General features: G+C 38.4%; 2 protein-coding genes and 1 pseudogene across 3 annotated transcripts in view; 2 read left to right on the forward strand and 1 right to left on the reverse strand.

The window, feature by feature from the left end:
• The window catches only part of LOC125232395 (N-alpha-acetyltransferase 40), a 41,454-nt gene extending 27,201 nt beyond the window's left edge, over window positions 1-14,253 (reverse strand). For both annotated transcript variants that reach the window (XM_048138040.1, XM_048138039.1), the window contains exons 1-3: window positions 14,114-14,253; window positions 13,628-13,884; window positions 13,340-13,498 (exon numbers count right to left, since the gene is read on the reverse strand). In XM_048138040.1, coding sequence (XP_047993997.1) covers window positions 13,340-13,498; window positions 13,628-13,884; window positions 14,114-14,119 — 422 coding nt within the window. In that variant the 5' untranslated portion in view covers window positions 14,120-14,253. The remainder of the gene's footprint in view (window positions 1-13,339; window positions 13,499-13,627; window positions 13,885-14,113) is intronic.
• On the forward strand, window positions 811-11,880 carry LOC125232393 (annotated as a pseudogene).
• A 269-nt stretch (window positions 14,254-14,522) lies between the features above and the next one.
• LOC125232797 (1,5-anhydro-D-fructose reductase-like) lies at window positions 14,523-20,165 on the forward strand. The gene is made up of 6 exons (XM_048138576.1): window positions 14,523-14,764; window positions 14,863-15,030; window positions 15,218-15,421; window positions 17,179-17,429; window positions 19,224-19,374; window positions 19,573-20,165. The coding sequence occupies exons 1-6, from the start codon at window positions 14,612-14,614 to the stop codon at window positions 19,738-19,740; spliced, it is 1,095 nt and encodes a 364-aa protein (XP_047994533.1). The 5' UTR covers window positions 14,523-14,611; the 3' UTR covers window positions 19,741-20,165.
• The last annotated feature ends 33 nt before the right edge of the window (window positions 20,166-20,198 follow it).

Consider the following 20,198-nt stretch of genomic DNA (forward strand, 5'->3'; position numbering starts at 1 on the left):
GCCAAAAACGTATGACGCGATTAATGGACGCCCCCTTAGATCATTTTAAATTGTTACGTTTTAAGATCCAGACGTTTTGCTAAAGACACATTTAGCATTCATGTCTACGTAGCCACAAAGACATAACACAATCCAGACGTGTCAGCTATATAGTCTTTTAGCGATAAGGTAAATTTGATAGTGACCCAATTAAAGATATCAGCATGGGTCCAAAAGCACATTTTCTGAAATGGCAATGAGCCAATTGTCAAAAATAAGAATTTCTCATACAAATACAAACGAAATGTAGGTATTTGGAAGCTGAGTGCAAAACTTTTAAGGATGGTAAAAAGTTTTCGAATCCCTTATTTCTTCTTAAAATGGTTTAGAAATTCGTAGCTCGTTTCCATGGTAAGATATCTAAGGCTCAATTTATTTCTGACTTGATGACTTTTTATAACACAAAAAAAGTTTCTTTCCAGATTCACATTTATGAAGGTAATATTGATTACAAGAAGTGTGTAAAATCGTTACCGATATTAGGAAGAAATTATACCTCTTAACAGCTATAACCAGCGTTTAAAGAATTTGAGTGTCCATTTTAAGTTGATGGAGTAAAGGCGACCTCAAACCGCCTGTAATTGTCATAATTATATATTATGTTATGTTCATTGAAGTTTTATTGTTTTATAAGCTGCTTCTTAGCAGTCTGTATATCTATGTTAGTTGGCTAAAAGTTCTATGCAGATTTAGGAAATTGATGCATATCTAACATTATTTAAAAAATCACAGCCCTACCTTTATTTTCATGATTTGCAACAATTGGCTTCCTACACCGTGCACCGCCTCGTAAATCCGCACCGGCACGCGCGCCCCACGTGGACCGCCGGCTGCGCAGAACACATCGGTCACCTAAAGTTCATCTCAACACAATGAATGTTTGCCGTGTTTACACGATCGAGATGTACACCCGCTACACAACGAGAGGACTGCCGCCGCCTCATTGCCCTAGCAGACGAAAGCGCGTCAAGTCGTCACGAAGAAATTTATCTAAGTAGTCGCGAATCGGGGGGGTTAGGGGTTTATTGAATGAAGGTAGCTTTCGCCTTGGGTGGGCTCGGGCGGCTCGCGCGGTGCGTGGTGCTCGGACTTCAGAGGGCAGAGTGACGTCAGAGCTTATCGGGGGCGGGTGGATGTCGGCGTCGGTGGCCGGGACACTTGCAAACTAAGCCTGGCGGCGGCGAGATGCGGGTGTGGGAGGTGTGTTTGGTTCTGTGCGCGGCGGCGGCGGCGGGCCGCGCGGCGCGGCTGCTGGCGGTGCTGCCCACCAACACGAGGAGTCACTACGCGATGTACGGGAAGCTGATCGAGGGCCTGGCTGCAAGGCAGCATCACCTCACCGTCATCACACATTTTCCAATGGTACGTACGATTTATACTTATATTATGGGATTTATGGAGTGTTGATGTGAAGAACCGTAGGTTGGTTGATTTAATTTCGTAATTAATTAACGGAAAATTCAAGTAACAGCTACAGTTTAAATAAATGTTAATAAATATTACATATAGGTACTATTTAATAATAACTATATTCAAATTTGTACTTTAAAAATATGTAAAACAAATACGTCAAAAATAATAAAAGTAGGTACGTACATACTCTACATAAACATATTCAACCTAAAGAGGTAATAGTATTCATCACTTACTTAAATACCTATATAATAACGAACTGAAGTTTCTTTATCAGTTGGAGCTTTCGCTAAAAACTTGACGAAGTACACAAATTATGTTGAATTTTGGTATATTCATTGATTTGCACACAAGTTTTATGTTGGCACGGCACTTTGGGAGCAAGACTAAGAAAATATACCTACATAATTTTTTGCTATTAATTAAAAAAAATTAAAAGATGTTTGAAGACGAAGACTGTGCTTCGTAGATAATGCTAAGTTTTGCGATAGCCGCTAAGTGACTCATTTATGTAATCAAAGTTTCAGTTCAGTTATTATCAGTCGCTAACTGTGAGTGTTGTAATTAATTGTCGTCGATTTACTAAGCGCCCAAACCGGAACTAAAAGGTTAAAAGTACAGTTGTAGAAGCAGCAGCATATAGAAGTAGGAAAAACCTAAATAAATTAAGGCAGGCGGAACGTCAGTATACGTATTTACTACCACCTATGTAGAGAAAAATGTTTGCTTCCAATCAGAGGGTTCAAAACAGGACCTAATTAAAGACTATGGTGTCGCGTGTGGTAATTTTCGTGAAAAAAGATTCAAAAACTTTTTTTTCTAAAATAGGTAAATTTAATGTTTTTCCTACTCAGAATTACGAGCCCTTTTCATCCTACTAGGCGGAAAAAAGCGTCCTAAATTTATTTTTTCCACTACGTTACCACTTTTCAAACACTTTGTACAGCGGTTACAAAGTGGAAAGTATGCAAAATAATAGAAAATTTTGGGACCATTTTTTTGTCTCTTGTTTTGTGTCCTAGATCGAAAGGGCTCGTGATTCCGAGTAGGAAAAACATAAAATTTACCTACCTTAGAAACATTTTTTTTGGTGATTGTTCTCGCGAAAATGCGCCAGCCAACTACACCTTGAGGACAGCATAATGTTATATCGAACGCGGATCCGATGTACCATAGGTCAAAAACGAAATTTTGAAAATCCTTCAGCCTCTGTATCATTCTTAGAGACAGAAATACTTGGTTTTCCTATGATAATAGTAAACCCACATAGCGGCGTCCAGTGTAAAGACCTATGATGATGACCCCATACAACCTTTGGTTTAGAGCGATGTGTAGGTAATTGGCAAGAGCAAAAATCTATATCCGGTCAGTTACAATACATTGCTAATATTCCCGGTAACAATGGTTAAGGCGATGTTCCGTGCAACGAACCTGATATGTACTTTCGATTTGATCCACAGGTTATTTTGAGGACATTGATATTGATAAGGAACAAAAATTGCAATAACAATTTCTGCGCACATGGAAATAATCGTGTAGTTATCTAGTGTCCACGTATTTAGTGTGTTTTTTGAGGAAAACAGTTTGAGAATTACCTTTGCAATTATATGCAGAACTAGATAGTAAGAAGCCACGAGTGACCCAGAGATTGCGCAAGCTCACTCGCACTTACTACGAAGGGTAAACGATTGACATATAATATTGGCTATATATTGGAAACAATATATATAGCCCCTATAGGCGAGCGGCTGCTCTTCATGCAATCCAACTAATCCAAGTGACTTTGCGCCGCTTGCGACTATGTAATGGTAAGGGTCATCCCAGCACCTCCACCACATGTCATATTTATTTATCGCGATTATTTTGCACTTAGACAAAGTAGTCTTTAGATATTGATAGGTACCTAAATAAAGATTAATTTGGACATTTAGGTTAACCATAGGCAGAAAATGAAGGTAGGATACCTAGAAACTTAAAAATTCTGGAATCCACTTGAGAGCTTATTACCTGTGAATCCTGTGACGAATGTCATTGTTGTCTTTTGTTGAACCCGACTGCAAATTACCTACCTGTGCGAAATAATATAAAGAAAAAAATCTCATGAATACACCTGTACCTGTACCCTCTTAAAACAGTTAAAACTAAGGATTAAATTGTAATAGCATGCACTTGGCATAGATTATTTGGAATTGTAATATAATAATGCCCACGGTTCTATTGTTAGGCGTTAGTTATAGGGTGGAATTTCTGAGGAGATTTACTATTATGATATTTATGATGAACCTTTTTCTAATGACGGTAAAGTTATTGTTCGTATGATACTGATATCTTATGTTTATTATGCATTTCTTTTTGAAAGAGTTTAACAAAAGACAACAAAGCCCTTTATCGGTAGACAAGCTATTAAGTTGAAACCAGTATTAGACCAGCCATTAAAACAACAGGTATTGCAACCAACATTGAAGTTTTAATTTATCTGACATTTATTGAGTAGAAAAAATCTAAACATACTTAAATAGCAATTAATAATATACTTAGAACTACGTAAGCCGTTACATTATCGGTCATTAAGTCTCATGTAGTATCGATACTAACCAGAGGTCAAGCTTTTCGATTATGGACTCGGCAACAATTAAAACTCGTGTTAAGACTTATCTTCATGTTTCCGCGAGGGCGATGCCCTGTCAGGCTGTCACCGAACAACATGGGTTCACGGCGTGACCAGCGAATTATTATCCTTAAAGTACAGTCACCTGCAATAATATATTACTCGAAGGCCGAGAAAATATATGACATGGCTCTACAAATAAGATCGTGTCATGAATTCTTGCGGTTTTTGTTGTGTAACATGTTATTACAAGTGACTGTACAAGTACCTACCTGCAGATGGCAAATAACTATCTCAAGACACTGTCACTCATTGAGATTTGAGATATATCGATCTAGAAATTGTCGAAATAATAGTTTGGCAATTTTTGGCTATCGGCGTTTTTCGCGGAAAGTGTAAATATCAGCGAAAACCGATATGTAATGGGTGAACGAACCAAAATACGGGTTGGTCAATGGCAAGGACGCGCGGTCGTTGGTAGCTTGTATATTTATAGTTTTACTTCAAAACTTGTCTCATTAGAATTACATATAATAAAAATTTGTTCAGATAAATCTTGATTGCGTCGAGATCGACCAAATGGTTCCGTTTGACAAAAAACAAGGCGCGAAGATACCTATCTTGTGACGTAACAGGCTTGAGGCTGTCTTTCTAATATGAGAGGAGACAAGGAGAACAATCCAATAACATCGGCGTTGGGTTTTGACAATGACTCCGCTTGGATGAATGGATGAAAGAATATAAATAGGAATTGTGTGTGATATTTAATCGTACGACAAATAGCCATAAAGACATTTTTGCAAGCCTCTTTTTGGCGCTAAGCGGGCACGAATGAAAAGCATCGAGTAAGAGTAAAATAAACCGTGATCAGCACAAATATCCTGACTTTCGGACGTTCTAACCTTTAAAGTACATGCCGTTACATTTTAAAACAACATTTTACAGTTCACTGACAACTGATTAAATAGCATCTTTTTTGCAAATCAAGCTCTAGTGATATCTGGGCGGCTGAAGCAAGTACAAGCTGCCCTCTCAACTCTCGTGTCTGGCGGCGCTTATCGCGCACGCGCGGTGCCCGCCTAAACACCCGCTCATTCAATTTATGTGTTCTATTTCGTCATTCATATATTTTTTTTTTTTTCATTTTAAATAGTTCCTATTTCTAAGTGGTTTATATTTCTTTCGAGAGTGAAACTGTACCAAGACGTCCAAGACGGTTGCCCCTTTAAAACTCCAACTAAAAAAAGGAAATCGGTTTAATTACCACCCAGGACTCTTTTTCCAAGAAAAATATTTCTAAAATCTTATTTGATTATGCTATTTTATTGTTACAGAAAAATCCACCTCCAAACGTCGAAACGATCAGCCTAGCCGGAACCATACCTGAAATCGCCAACAACCTTACCAAAGAGCATAACACCCTAAAACCAGAGTTCATAGGCAACCTGGAGCAGATCATACAAGAGTGCGTCAGGACATGTGAAATCGTCTCCAAGTTGCCAGCTGTCAAGGCCCTGCTTAATTCCACCGTCACATTCGATATGGTGATAGTTGAGATCTTTGGAAGCGAATGTTTCCTGCCGTTTGGCAGGAAATTCCAAGCCCCTGTAGTTGGATTCTTATCCAGTGTCCCTCTTCCGTGGGTGAATGATCAGCTTGGGAACCCAGAAGCGACTTCTTATATCCCAGCCTATATGATGGGCTACGGACAGCACATGACGCTCTGGGAAAGATTTATGAACACGCTGTCCGTGTATTGGGCTAAAATAATGTACAGATACCAGTCGCAAATCCCATCTCAGGTGAGTAATTTGAATGTCTAATAATGCTTTGCACCTTTTTTTGTTGGAAAGTGTCAGGACAGATTTTTTAAGCTTACCCATGTTTCAGGTTATATCAGACCGTCTGTTCGGCCCTGGACCAAAACTAGAAGCCTTAGCTCAAAACTATAGTCTGGTGCTGTCTAACAGTCACTTCAGCATCAACGAGGTGCGGCCACTGGTGCCGGGCTTAGTGGAAGTAGGAGGGCTGCATCTGGACGACTCGCAGCAGTTGCCAAAGGTAAACTTTCATTATTAATAATTTTAAAAGAAAACAATCTAAATGAATTTCTTACCTGTTTCTGTTTATCACGTGTGCCTATATGGAAAGCAAGGTATCTTGTGTATTTGTCCGACCACTATATGGTTTGCAGCTAAGGATTTTTTTGCAACATCCAAACAGTCTAACGACTTAACCAAACGAATATAGAGTTAAGAAATAAAAATTGCCGTATGTACAGAATCTCTAAACGTAATGAGTAAAACATTTGTTTGCATACATAGGCGTATGTATTTCACAATTGCAAATATTTATGCGAGTAGGTAGGTTGTCACGTGTGATTGATTTTATTCCATTCGGGTTATTGAAACCAACAAATAAATAAGGATAATTTGTTTAAGACTTTCCAGTTAATTAACGCAAGGTCCACGGAAAATATTGTTAAAAGGAATGAAGCACTACACGATTACGTTATCTCATATAGTTGCAGGCGGAATCGTGATCATATCGTACGAGTCACTGGGTCAGCTCTCGGTTACTCGCGAATACAGTCGATATCGATAAATCAATGTGCAACCGATTGCATTGTTGTTGTTGACATTGTAGGGCTGTAGTGTAGTACACTTGAATGGCATAACGAAGTGTGTCGGTGATAATTCGGTTTATGAATAGGTTTTGAGCGAACGCTGAATTTAAACCAGGTAGGCCCAAACGTCTCCGGATTTATCGGCTTGATAACTTAAGTGAACGTTTATGAATAAGGCCTGGTTTAAAAAGCGTGCGAACTCGCATGCGATTTTAGTTACATTGCGGGCTGCTACCGCAATGTAATAGGACTCGTATGCGAGTTCTCGTACCGTCTAAATGAGGAAACTTAATTACTTTCATGTCAGAATAGCGTTCTTTGGGCATGCATTGTTACTGCCAACTCGGTGCAAACTTAGCTTGTTAGGAAAATAAGAGTATTTCCACGAGTTACATTATAATGTTTGTATCGATTTTGCCTTCGCGCTAATGCCTAAAGGTTAAGCAGTACTTAACAACATTGTAGATATTATGTACACAATGGCATACAGACAATTATTACAAATTGCAATAATTCTAGAAGAATTATCAATTATTATTATATAACAAAAGTGACCGAAGACAGGAAATAATAGTTAACAAGTGCCTCTTGATAATTATCGGATTGACCTATTTCAATTGTTTTGATGCACTTATCTCAAGTACTAAGTGGATTTTTATCAGAAAATCTTGGAAAATTCCAGTTTATAAAGAAATCACGGGTATAGACTGACTCTAATTTTGCATGAACTTAACAGTAATAAGAACTCATACATAGTAAGTAGGTAACAAGGTACAGTCGAGTTCATAAATATGTGTACATTTCTTTACCGTAGCTCGTTGCAATAAGGTGAAAAAATGTACATATATTTATGAACTCGACTGTACATCTTCATTGTAAAATATATAAACTCATAATTATTATGATAACTTAGCATTGTCCTTATCATAGACATTTTGAAGTTGGATATCGGCTCTAGGCACTTAATGCAACATAAACAAATTAGGTCCGATGGAGTCCAGTTGGTTATGTCTCTGTATTACTAAATAAAACAATGAAATATGTCATAATATGCAACCAATTATTTTTGTTATCTGATCTTTTCGTTATCTACCAGGAGCCAAGGTAAAAAAGTCATCCGACCAAAATCTTACTACTGGACCAGAAAATTCTGAGCTTGCAACCGAAACATTCGCTAATCAAACTTTGTACTTAGTGGCTCGATGCTATAACACTTAACCCAAATTATATAGCAATAGTGAACTTTCGACCCGGGACCTAAGACCTAGCAGATAGCAGCACTTCGCCAAATTACCCAGCATAATCTGTTCCCAAACCACAGCGGCCTACTTTTCACTGATAGACATACGGTCTGCGAATATGGTCTAAATACTAGTTAGAACTGGTGTTCTGTTATTGTTTTCGTTATCGATATATTTTGTTGATATTGCCTAATTCAAAGAGAGATCATCAATGTTAGCATATCTGTTGAAATTTTCGCAACGAAGTCTTTTTAAGGGCCTCATTTAGACTGCGCGTGAAATCACATGCGATTTTAGTTCTGATGACTATAATGAAAGGAAATTCGCCTGCGAGTTCTTCGCACCGTGTAAATTTGTCATATAACTCACGAGAAACGACAAGAGACACATACAAGACGAAAATTAATAAGTAAGTATATTTATTTCCCAGGAACTAAAAGTGCTCCTCGACGCGTCCCAAGAAGGCGTCATCTATTGGAGCTTCGGCTCAATGTCGCGTATCGAGACGATCCCCAACCACAAGTTGGCTGCTATCTTCCGCATCATATCCGAGCTACCACAGACCGTGCTGGTCAAGATGGACCGGCGCATGCTGGCCCGCAACCTGACGGTGCCTGATAACGTCTACACTATGGATTGGATACCGCAGTATAAAACTTTATGTAAGTAGCTTCAACCGACAGAATTGTGTGAATGGTTAGTAGGACTAATGTTAGTATCCACACCAGATTTAAGAAATATACACGGATACTGACGTACATATGTTCGAAAAAGTAATAAGAGCAGGCTAGGAGTGGTCGGGTCTATTAGTAAAAGCGTTAGCCGCAGGAAGACCAGTGTGCGTAGCCGATTGCACAAACGCTCAGATAATATGTCTTTCGTAGCTATCTATCTCTATCGCTCTTGCGTATTAGCGCGACAGAGCCAGACTACATTTCTGCGGCGTTTCGGTGGCGTTTCGCGTCGCATAAATGACATTCGGCTACGGGGCCAGGGTTCGGTTCCCGGCTTGGCTACCGGTGTAATGTGATGGTGGTGCAAAGTGGCTCAACTTACGAACTTTTTATGGATAACAGTTCGTACAAGCGGTCCTAAATAGCTAATAAGCGTTTCTTTTTGTACCATTTATGGTACGGAACCCTAAAAACGCGCGCCAATAAAGCTTGCTAGATCAAAATAATATAAGAATACTTTTTACAGGTCACCCCAACGTGAAACTATTCATATCGCACGGCGGGCTCCTGGGCACGCAAGAGGCGGTGGCGTGCGCCTTGCCTATGCTGACGGTGCCGCTGTACGCGGACCAGGCGCTCAACGGGCGCGCCATGGCGACAGGGGCGTCGCGCGGGTGGTCACACTCAACAGGGACTTCGACAAGGACCAGTGGCGGGAAGCGCTGATGGATTTGCTTAGTAATCAAAAGTAAGTGGCTTTTATTACATATCTACTGTTACTGTAACTCCCCTGGCCCCTGACAGGCATTTTGCTAAAATTGTATGTATTACAATTATGTTGTGAAACAATAATTATTATTTCTAGGCGACATATTTGTAGAATTGTCGGTGAATCTCGACAGGAGGATTAAGATGTGTCGAATTGTGTGACAATTGTAGTAATTTGTGGTTGACATACGCGTTGTTCAAAATGGCTGCCCATGCGAGTGGTATAGTGACACTATTTGTGATAGTGACAGTAATTCCTACCTATATACATACTTAGGTTTTCGTACTTAGTTAGGAGTTCCTGTTACTTCGCCCTCGATATAAGTTTCAATAATGCTACGTAAATATGAAATTAAATTTGTAGCAAACTACGGATATCTCAATTTATTTTTATCATTGTACCATCAGCAGCAATGTTAGTACCTTATTACAAGGGCATAAAGCCTACCGATGATTAGTTAAGAGTGTTGCTGTTAGTAAACGCTATTGGCCCCTTCGTAACATTATTAGTACTTAGGTATATTTTTGAGATTTCTCTGCGTTAATACATATTATTATACTAAATTGTGTTTTTAAACTTATGTATCATAAAAAATACTATATACCTATGTACCTAAATAGCTATCATTAATATTATTTTATACAAATACCCTCAAATTAATTTAAGCGTTTTTAAATGAACGAGTTACCTTCGTATTTAGGTACACCGAATTCCAAATTCAAATATTTTTAGTTTAGTTAAGCATTTTAACTATTAGTTTAGAATAGTTTTAATTTGTTTAATTTGTTATTTGAATATTTTTATTGTAGTACCTAATGGTCAATGTTTTTACTTCTTCTTTTATCCACGTTTATAAGAACTAAATTTTATATATCTTAATAATTCAAACTTATTAAATACTTAGTATAGTGCCAAGTTAGGTATATATCTTAGATATTTCTATTTCTTTGCCAATTTGCCATACACCCGTTTCAATCAAACGTTGAGCTATTCCTTTATATTTAAGTACCTATTAACTTTCATTGCGGATATTAATTTGTTATCAAATTTATCAAATAACACGAATTTGCGGTCGGAAATCAATTTTAAGATAGTCATCTTTCTTATTATATCCATACTGCAATATTGTTTTTGAAACAAAATACTAACACATAACCAATGCCTACTTGATACACATAAATAATGTTACCGAAGAAAATTATATAATGGTGGGAGAGGATTTAGGTAATGAATAGTTTTAAATAAGTTTTATCGAAGTTAACAAAGGCATTTATATTTATAGTCAGTCAATAAACATAAAAATATCCATTAAATAAATTTACTTATTGCCATTTGAGTCAACTACTATTCATAATTTGATACAATTATCCCTATGGTTAGTCGTGACAATTGTATTCTACAATTGTCGCACCTGTCAGCGTGGTGAAACCAATAATTCTACATATGTAATATTTTGTGACAATTGTCGCACCTGTCACCTATATGAAATTGGGGCCTGGTGTCTTGGCTTGGTTGGTAACTATAGTAAAATTGGGACGTATAATTTGAAACAAATATTCGGTTCGGCAACTCGATGACGAAAAAAATAAAAGAAATGACGGTGACGAAGATAAGGCAACTCGCAATTAACTACAGTAATAGTTAAACAAACAAATCCATTCAGAACGAAAATTGTAAAGACCTACCAAGTTAAATACATCTTACTCTTATCTGTGTCCAGTCTCTTACAAAGTCCATTGTCCTTTGGCTGAACTTTTACGACGATCACAGAAAACCGTTGGTCTGTAACGACGATGATAGTAGCCATTTATTTCGTCAGTACTTTCTTCGGTGCAAAAAACTGTCTGTTTAGACGAGACAGTGAGACGCTCGATTTATCGATGACGGCACCCGTCCTCGCAAACAAGGACTATCTCGGCACGCGCACTCCGCCACACGCGGCAAAGCACCCGTAATCGCCTAACTAATATTTATTGCCAATAAAAACGCCCGCCTATCTGTTTACAGCTAACTTTTAAGATAACCTAACTTGAGTAACTGAACTTTAATAAATAACATTTGTTGCAGGTACAAAGAGAACGCCTTAAAGTTGAGGGATATCTTTTTAGATAGGCCGCTATCGCCGCTCGAAACTGGAGTATATTGGATAGAATATGTTCTAAGGCACAAGGGCGCGCGACACCTGAAGTCTCCCGCGCTAGACTTACATCCAGCGCAGCACATGCTTCTAGATGTAATCGCGCTTAGCGTAGCTTTAACTATACTATTAACTTTCATTCTTTATATTCTATTTCGATATCTGTGTACTCGGTGTATTAAATGGTGGCCCAAAGAGAAGCTAGTGTTCGAAAAAAGGCTGTTCAGAAGGAACAGTTTTTTGCTCTGTTTGCTTTGGAAGTACAAAGCGAAAGCTAATTAGTTAATTCAAATTGAATTTATTGTAATTTAGGTATAAGTGTAAATAATAACGAGTAAGATATTTATGTCGATAATAGAAAATATGAATTGATGAATCTTGTTTTCTTTTCCTTTTTAAGTAGAATAATAGGGTTTCTATCACGCCGATCGATCGATCGTTGACATGGCCTATACATAATATATGTCGATATATAGACAAATATTTAGATCGATCGATTGGTGTACCCTAACTCAGATTACTACTGTAATTCTCTAACTCAAAATCGAATTCTTAGTTCTTCCTAATATAATCTTATTAATCTTGGACTATTCGATTTGCGAAGATAGAAAGAAGAAGTGGGAAGAAATGACAGTGGCATTTTTGCTTTCTTCTTACGTCTTGAAGGGGGCTTTGATGTATTTTGTTGTCCACCGTTTTTAACCCCCGACGCAAAAACGACGAAGTGTTATAAGTTTGACGTGTCTGTCTGTCTGTCTGTTTGTCTGTCTGTGTGTGTGTCTGTCTGTGGCATCGTAGCTCCCGAACGGATGAACCGATTTCGATTCAGTTTTTTTATTTGAAAGCTGTGTTAGTCGGGAGTGTTCTTGCTATGTTTCATGAAAATCGGTCCACTAGGTCACGGTCGGGGGTTTTTCAAAATTTTAATTTTGTGGTTAGGTTATATTTGTTGTCGGGACTGGTAACAACAAGCTCAATATAAATTATGTAGGTTGTTTTTGTCAGCAACATTAGTACAAGATCTATATGCCATCGAATACCCAACTGGAGTTGTGTGAAGTGGCAGAGTGGCATTCTCTGGTGTCAGAGGTCAAGTTCCAGTTTGGGCCATTGAGGCAGTAGTAAGTAAGACCCGACTAGGCTAGTCACCAATTAAACTGCTTTGTGTAACTTTTCGCAAGGCAGTTCTTTTTTAGGGAGGTGTTTATCATTATCATTAAGGCAGGTTATGGAGCAATAAGAGATTACTCAATCAAATTCTTATGAAAGAAATTGTTTACGAATGTACTTAATCTAGTTTATTGAACATATTGTTTATTCATTTTTGTCATAAACAATGATATCCGCTTGAGCTTGAGCTTACCGTGGGCCTCAGTCAATCTGTGTAAGAATGTCCTATAATATTTATTTAGTCATTTATTTATATCATTTTGTATCATACAGCTACTAAAAAACTTTGGTGGTTTGGTTACTTTTGGTGTTTTGACACCATATCATCACTCACATTTGGGATTAGCCAAAAGTTTTAGACTGTCAGATGAGATGTGATGCAGTACACATACAGCATTGCCAAGGTATCTAACCTAGGTTTGTGATAGATTAATCCATTGTTAATGTTTAAAAGATTAATCGCCAGAATCATTCTGCCCAATTTATATTATTCAGGTTGATATGGTGTAGTAGCCAATTTTTTATTTTTATTTAAATAACAATTTATCATAGAGATCCCAAAATTCATAATATAATTCATATTGAACCTGAATGCATGATATCATTCCCTTTTTTCTCCAGGAACAGGTTTCACACCTAAAATTTTTAACATAACTACTCACCAGTACAAGACAGGAATCCCAAAGTCCATGTCGAACCTGAAGTGTGAGAACGCCAGAAGTGTGCCGGACTTCTCCTTGGCGATGAGGTACCAGGCCGAGTCATCCATCATCTCCTCAACCTTCTTCTCCTTGTTCCAGCCCCAGGCACAGGTCTCATACCTGAAATTATTGTGCATAGATTGTTTATAATCTGTCCAAACATTTTGGATGTTGGTTGTGACAGAGATTCTAAGAAGAATAAAAGATCATTTTTAAAACAAAAACTTTATAAATTAAATAATATCTTACAATTTCTTCATATTCCTTTCAGTAAGGTCTATTGCCCAGTCTAAAACATTCTTCTCGAGATCCGTGACCCGTTGTATGTACATTTCAACGTCCAGGTCATTACTCCGGTACACCAACAGCTCCTTGCACAGAGAAGCCAAGTCAGTCAGCTTGTTTGCTGATGTCACATGAGACATGCCATCAGCTATGCGGTACTGCTCTTGCTTCCTAGCGAGCCTCTTCTCTTTGCTTTTGTTCACTGATGTTGATGATTTCTTCTGCAAGAATTACAAGGCGTTTTATGGAGAAAGCATCTTTACCAAACATAACCTCAATAGATATACAAAAAGATAGTATACTGAAACTTGAGTTCTAAAACTAAAATAGCCTTTGCTGCACATCTATTATTCAATGAAATTTAAGTTTTTATTGAGCTTTTGTGTTTACACAGTCGAAATAAAGTACACAAAGAAGCCTCTTATAATATAGAGAAAAAATAATACTTACACCCATGTTAATGGTTTGAGAATGGATTTAACAAATGTAAAAATATGTTAAGGGATTTTACGAGTTCTTTTTATGTTATAATTCTTTATAAAAACTGTATAAACAATCAATGTAAACACCGCGGGAAAAAAATCGTGCTGTCAACGTCAATTTTTTTTAATTACCATAGACAAAAGAGTCTAGTCGTAGACAATAAAAAGCTTCTTTGCACGAGTATCCTACAGAATCGCTACCCAAACTAACGTTTTTATCGTTGCCTCCAACAGACTGATAGTTTCCTAAACCGCGAAATTTGAATTTATTCTTACGTCACTTGGAAAAATCAATATTTCTTTCTCAAGTTTCGGCTTAATAAGTTGGTTTAATTTTCTGAATTTATTGCATTATAAATAACTTAAACTGGTTGCCTTGATCAGTTTTTGTACGCACATTCTAAATACGCACTTTTTTGGCTTTGTGCCAAGTTTCCACCCGTCAGACTAACATTGCTAATATTATATGAATCTTGGAACGAAAACACTGCTTGCTATCTTTTCCTCTTCTTTCAGGACACCTATACGTTTCTATTTCAACAATATTAGAATAATGCAGTCAGTGACATTATCACAGACAAATGACTCCATGCCAACCATAGGGTTGGGAACTTGGCAGGTTAGACACTCAAGTATTATGTTTTTAGTCACTGAACACAGAAATAATAACTATATTCAATAAAATTTTCAATATTTATTTGTATAATAATTTTTCAGGCCCCTGGGAATGTAATTGAGCCGACAGTGCTAAAGGCTTTGGACTTGGGATACAGACACATAGACACTGCCTTTAACTATAACAATGAAGAGGCTATTGGTGCTGCTGTGAATGAATGGATAAATAGTGGAAAAGGTTCTAGGAAAGACTTGTTCATCACAACCAAGGTAACATAATAAATACTTATTTAATAATTAATTTTAAAAGCATCTTAGCCCAGTTTGTAGTGACATTACTCGAAGCCGATGCCTTTGAATCCTGGTAAGGGATAACTTTTGTATGTTCGTCAGCTTCATCCCTAGAGTTTGTACCAGAGTTCCATATATTAATAATTAAAATGATATTACTTTACAGCTCCCACATGTCGGAAACCGGGCATCAGACGTTAGAAAATTTATAGAGCTGCAACTCAACAATTTGAACATGGACTACATAGACCTCTACCTGATCCATGTGCCCTTCGCTTTTGTTTGTGACCCGGAGACTCTTACACCAGTTGTCAACAGCGATGGAGACTATGAGCTGGATGTTACAACCAATCATTGTCAAATATGGAAGGTATGTACAATTGTAAGGAATTTTATTTATTGACTGATTCCAGCTTTGCAAGTTACCTCATGAACCTGGCCCTTTAGCACAACTTGTCTTGTCGCGCGCGAGTCCATACATCAAGCGCGACTTCAAGTATGGACTCGCGCGTGACAAGGCAAGTTGTGCTAGAGAGTCTGGTAAGGTGGTATACCTTACCAGACTCTCTAGCACAACTTGGACAAACAGGAACCATTGACCAGGGTACAGGCAAACCTAAAAAAACATGTGGGACAACTTGGATACGTTTCTAATGGGTTGGCAACGCGCACGTGACACTCCTTCCTCGTTCGTGGCGTCCATAGGTGACGGTGACCGCTTTCCATCATGCGGACCGTATGCTTGTTTGCCACCGACGTAGTATAAAAAAAATACATTCTAGCCAAAATAATAAAAAGCAAACTGTTGGAATTATTCTTGCTTTACCTGGGCTAGTTTAGTTTACATTTATAATAATAATATCTGGGCGACCGAGCTTAGCTCGGTTCTGTTTCGTATCCTTGACCTGTGTCGCCATCTAGTTCAAAAATAAATAGTACCTACATCGAGCGAAAGAATTCTCAGTCTTAACAACACAACTACTCTACACGAGATGGCGCGCGTTTTGCCACAAAAGCTCAAATAGTGTATTTTTCTATTCGTGTTAGCCTTGACCTGTGTCGCCATCTAGTCTCTGCAATAAATAGTACTTACATCGACCGAAAGAATTCTGTCTTAACAGTACAACTACTGCACACGAGATGGCGCGCGAAGAAAAACGCATGAAAACTCGAAAATTCGCGTTTTCCAGGACCTAAGGATAAGTTAGATCGATTTTTCACCCCCGAAAACCCCCACATAACAAATTTCAGCGAAATCGTTAGAGCGGTTTCCGAGATCGTCGGTATATATAAATAAATAAATATACAAGAATTGCTCGTTTAAAAGTATAAGATAACTATCAGTTTTTCCCTGAAAATTGTTGAAACATTACTTTAATAATTTTTAAGAAAAAAAAAACCGCCTTCCTTTGGGGTTCTGGTGATAAATACTTTCAAATGTTGGATTATGTTATCAATTCGTCTGTATATTTCTTAATGTTTGTTATTCGATATCTCCATCATTTCTGAACCAATTTTGAAATTTGGATGATTCTGAAGTATTTACAGATGAGAATGATTATCAGAACGGAACTCTAACCAGGGGCGGCTCACTCTTCATCAGCAGTTCCACTGCACCAAATGTCACTGTTCTGGACGTAAGTGCATGCTGTTCTTATAAAAATACCAAAGTCACTATAAGTGTGCCGTTCAGATTTGACCGTCATCAGCAGAGTTCCGTTCTGAGTGCATGCTGTTCTTATAAAAATACCAAAGTCACTATAAGTGTCCGTTCAGTTCCATTCTGCACCAAATGTCACTGTTCCGTGCGTAAATGTATGCTGTTCCTTTAAAAACACAAAAATCACCATATGTATGCCTTTCAGATTTGAGGGTTCCCTCGATTTCTCCAGGATCCCATCATCAGAACTGGGTTCTGAGAAAAATGGGACCAATCTGTATGCATATACATTCAATCAAAAAAAATTTTTTCAAAATCGGTCCAGTCTCGACGGAGATATCGAGGAACAAACATTAAAAAAAAAATACAGACGAATTGAGAACCCCTTCCCTTGAGATTTGGAAGGCGGTTAAAAAAACTTATGTAAGTGTAACTTAGATCTACTCTAAATAATTCTACTACTATAGGTGATGGAAGAATGCCAGCGGGAAGGCCTAATCCGAAACCTAGGCCTCTCCAACTTCAACGAAGACCAAATCAAAAAGATCATGGACAAGGCCTTGGTCCTGCCCCAGGTGCTTCAAGTGGAGCTCCATGCGTCGTTCCAGCAGCAGGAGTTGAGGAAGTTCTGTGCGGACAATAACATTGTGGTGACGGCGTACGCCCCGCTGGGCAGCCCGGGGGCGAAGGACCACTTTGTGAATAAGTACAAGTATAGGTATGAATAGTCTGGCATGGATTTTACGTCCTTCTTTCATTCTTTATAAAAGTTAAAAGATTGGTTGGCGTAGCCAGATGCATCATAAAGAACTCTTCAGCCGTTTACAAAGGCCATTATTTGGTGAACCAAAATCGAAACTTGTTTATTTAATAAACTAGCTTTTACCCGCGGCTTCGCCCGCGTAATAAAAGTATTCTTATTGAAACGTTTACAAAAAATAAGATTTTCATTTGGATCCGTAGGTTTCTTTGTAGGTACATCTGTCCGCGATTATTTCGATTAAGGTAAAGCGGGGCAATTCTCGACTGGGGGGCCATTGTAACTGATCTATTTGCTGTACGGTCCGGTTTTGGCTGACTGTACCTTACACATATTACTATTGTTTTTAAAGAAATTTTCGCAATGATTATAGAATTGTTACACAGCGACCACAACGTAGGTAGTAGGTACGAATATGTATGTATTTTACCTATATAAATATTTATACTGGGGAAACTTCATACAACCCACATAGCCAGTATCTCGACGCTATGGTCGGTAGGGTAAAAAGTACTTCCTTGCATTATCCCTTACATTTTTTTCCATTATACTTATTACAAACGTAAACATATAATAGGCAAGCAAAACAACGGTCTTCTTACAGCACATTGTAATAGTTATTACGGATGCAGGATACTCGCCGATGCCTACATACTAATCCCTTCCCACTGAGCCACCTGCATTTTACACTGCCTAGATATCGATTGCCGACCGATTATTCCGACCCCAATCCCTATCTTATCCCTATCTCTATCTTTGTCCCCATCTCCGCCCCTATCCCTATTCCGTCCCCGTCCCCTATTTCTATCTCTATCCCTATCCCTATCCCGATCCCTATCCCGATCCCGATCCCTATCCCTATCCCTAACCCTATCCCGTTCCTGTCCCTGTCCCTATCCCTGGCCCTGTCCCTGTCCTTGCCCCTGTCAAATTATCATGCTAGGAGGTGAACTTTGAAAAATCCTTTCTTAGTGCTCCTCTAAGGAACTTCCGTGTCAATTTGAAATCTCTTGAACCAGAAGTAAAGATAAAAACTAAAGCTATACTTATGGCTATTTTGGATATTTTAACCCCATTGCAGAACAACAGGGGGGAACGTTTCTTTTCCACCTCATTAGATTATAAAATCGTTGTATTTATCGTGATCAGCGACCCGATAAACCATAAAAACGATACCCATATTGTGTTTTTGACTTTACCCCTTTGAACCCCTTTAGGGGTCAAATTTTCAAAAAACCTAAAACATGTATTAGTTATATGCCTTTTAGGAATCCTCCTGTGAAGTTTCGAATAAAATAGACAAACTAATATTGTTTCCCCATACCAACTTTGAACCCCCATTTCACCCTTTTAAGAGAATTTTGAAAAATCCTTTCTTAGTGCTCCTCTGCGCCATATAAGGAACCTATGTGCCAAATTTGAAATCTCTAGGACCAGCGGTTTCGGCTGTGTGTTGATATGTCAATCAGTCAGTCAATATCTTTTGGAAAATCCTTTCTTAGTGCTCCTCTACACTATATAAGGAACCTACGTGCCAAATTTGAAATCTCTAGGACCAGCGGTTTCGGCTGTGCGTTGATATGTCAGTCAGTCAGTCAGTCAGTCAGTCAGCTTCTTCTTTTATATATTTAGATATGTAATTCTTGTAAAAAAAATAATTTCTTTCAGCACTTTGAGCGGTTCCATAAGGGCGTGACTTATTTATTACCCCTATAAACATAAAAAGAGAAAGATTTTGTTTTGGTGTTTCAGTCCTGATGCTTTCCCTGACATACTGGGGCTCCCGATCGTGAAGGAGATCGCCGATAAATACGGGAAGACGCCGGCGCAAGTACTTCTGCACTTCCTTGTGAAGCAGGATATCGTCGTCATTCCGAAGAGCACCAGCGAACACAGATTGAAGGTATATTATTAAGACAATGAAAACATCTAGAAACATAGATTGAAGGTATATTATTAAGACAATGAAAACATCTAGAAATCTGGTTACTCTTAACAACTGCATCGTCTCTCTCATCCTCACAAGTTTTAATCACATGTCAGGTTTTTGCTATAAAATATGTTACTACATTTTCAAGTATTTATTGCTTTTATTCTGCAGGAAAATATGGAAATATACGACTTCGAACTATCCGAAGAAGACATGAACCATATTAAGAAACTTGACAAAGGCGAAGAGGGCCGTATATTCAACTTTCTCTTCTGGAAAGGAGTTGAAAAACATCCTGAATACCCTTTCAAGCTCCCGTCTCAAGTAATCAAAGAGTAAATAAAAGCTTGTGTAACGCCTGAGTGGACACTCAGCCGAGGACGCGTGCGGCCATGCGCGGATCCAAAAGGGGCCTCATGACCCCCACCGGCACGAAGCTGGATCCGCGCTTGCGTGCAGCCGGGCGTGCTCACCCTTGTGCAGGCTATGCAGCGTGGACCCAGGTCAATTGTATGAACTTCAATTGTTTGACATGCAGTCCGCACGCCCCCACCCTACTGCACGTCTAGTATGAATGTGCACTCAGGCATTAGTGTTAGACGATGTGAGAGTCCGATGGCTCAATGTTCTAGTCATATCTACCTCTTCTAAAAGGAGACCAGTATTATCATTCTAGGAGGCTGCTAGCTAGTATTTTAGTATCCCATGTGATCCTGATCAGTGTAACTGATGTAAATTATAATTATGCTGTGAGCTTCGTTTGCCTGTGCATTAGATGCTATTGCATTGAATTAAAT

This window comes from Leguminivora glycinivorella, chromosome 13, assembly GCF_023078275.1.
Source record: "Leguminivora glycinivorella isolate SPB_JAAS2020 chromosome 13, LegGlyc_1.1, whole genome shotgun sequence".
Taxonomy (NCBI): Eukaryota; Metazoa; Arthropoda; class Insecta; order Lepidoptera; family Tortricidae; genus Leguminivora; species Leguminivora glycinivorella.

Coding starts and splice junctions, on each gene's coding strand:
- LOC125232797 (XM_048138576.1), top strand. CDS start 14,612: ATGAATCTTGGAACGAAAACACTGCTTGCTATCTTTTCCTCTTCTTTC. Junction 14,765..14,862: donor TAGGGTTGGGAACTTGGCAG/GTTAGACACTCA, acceptor ATAATTTTTCAG/GCCCCTGGGAATGTAATTGA. Junction 19,375..19,572: donor CCAGCGAACACAGATTGAAG/GTATATTATTAA, acceptor TTTATTCTGCAG/GAAAATATGGAAATATACGA.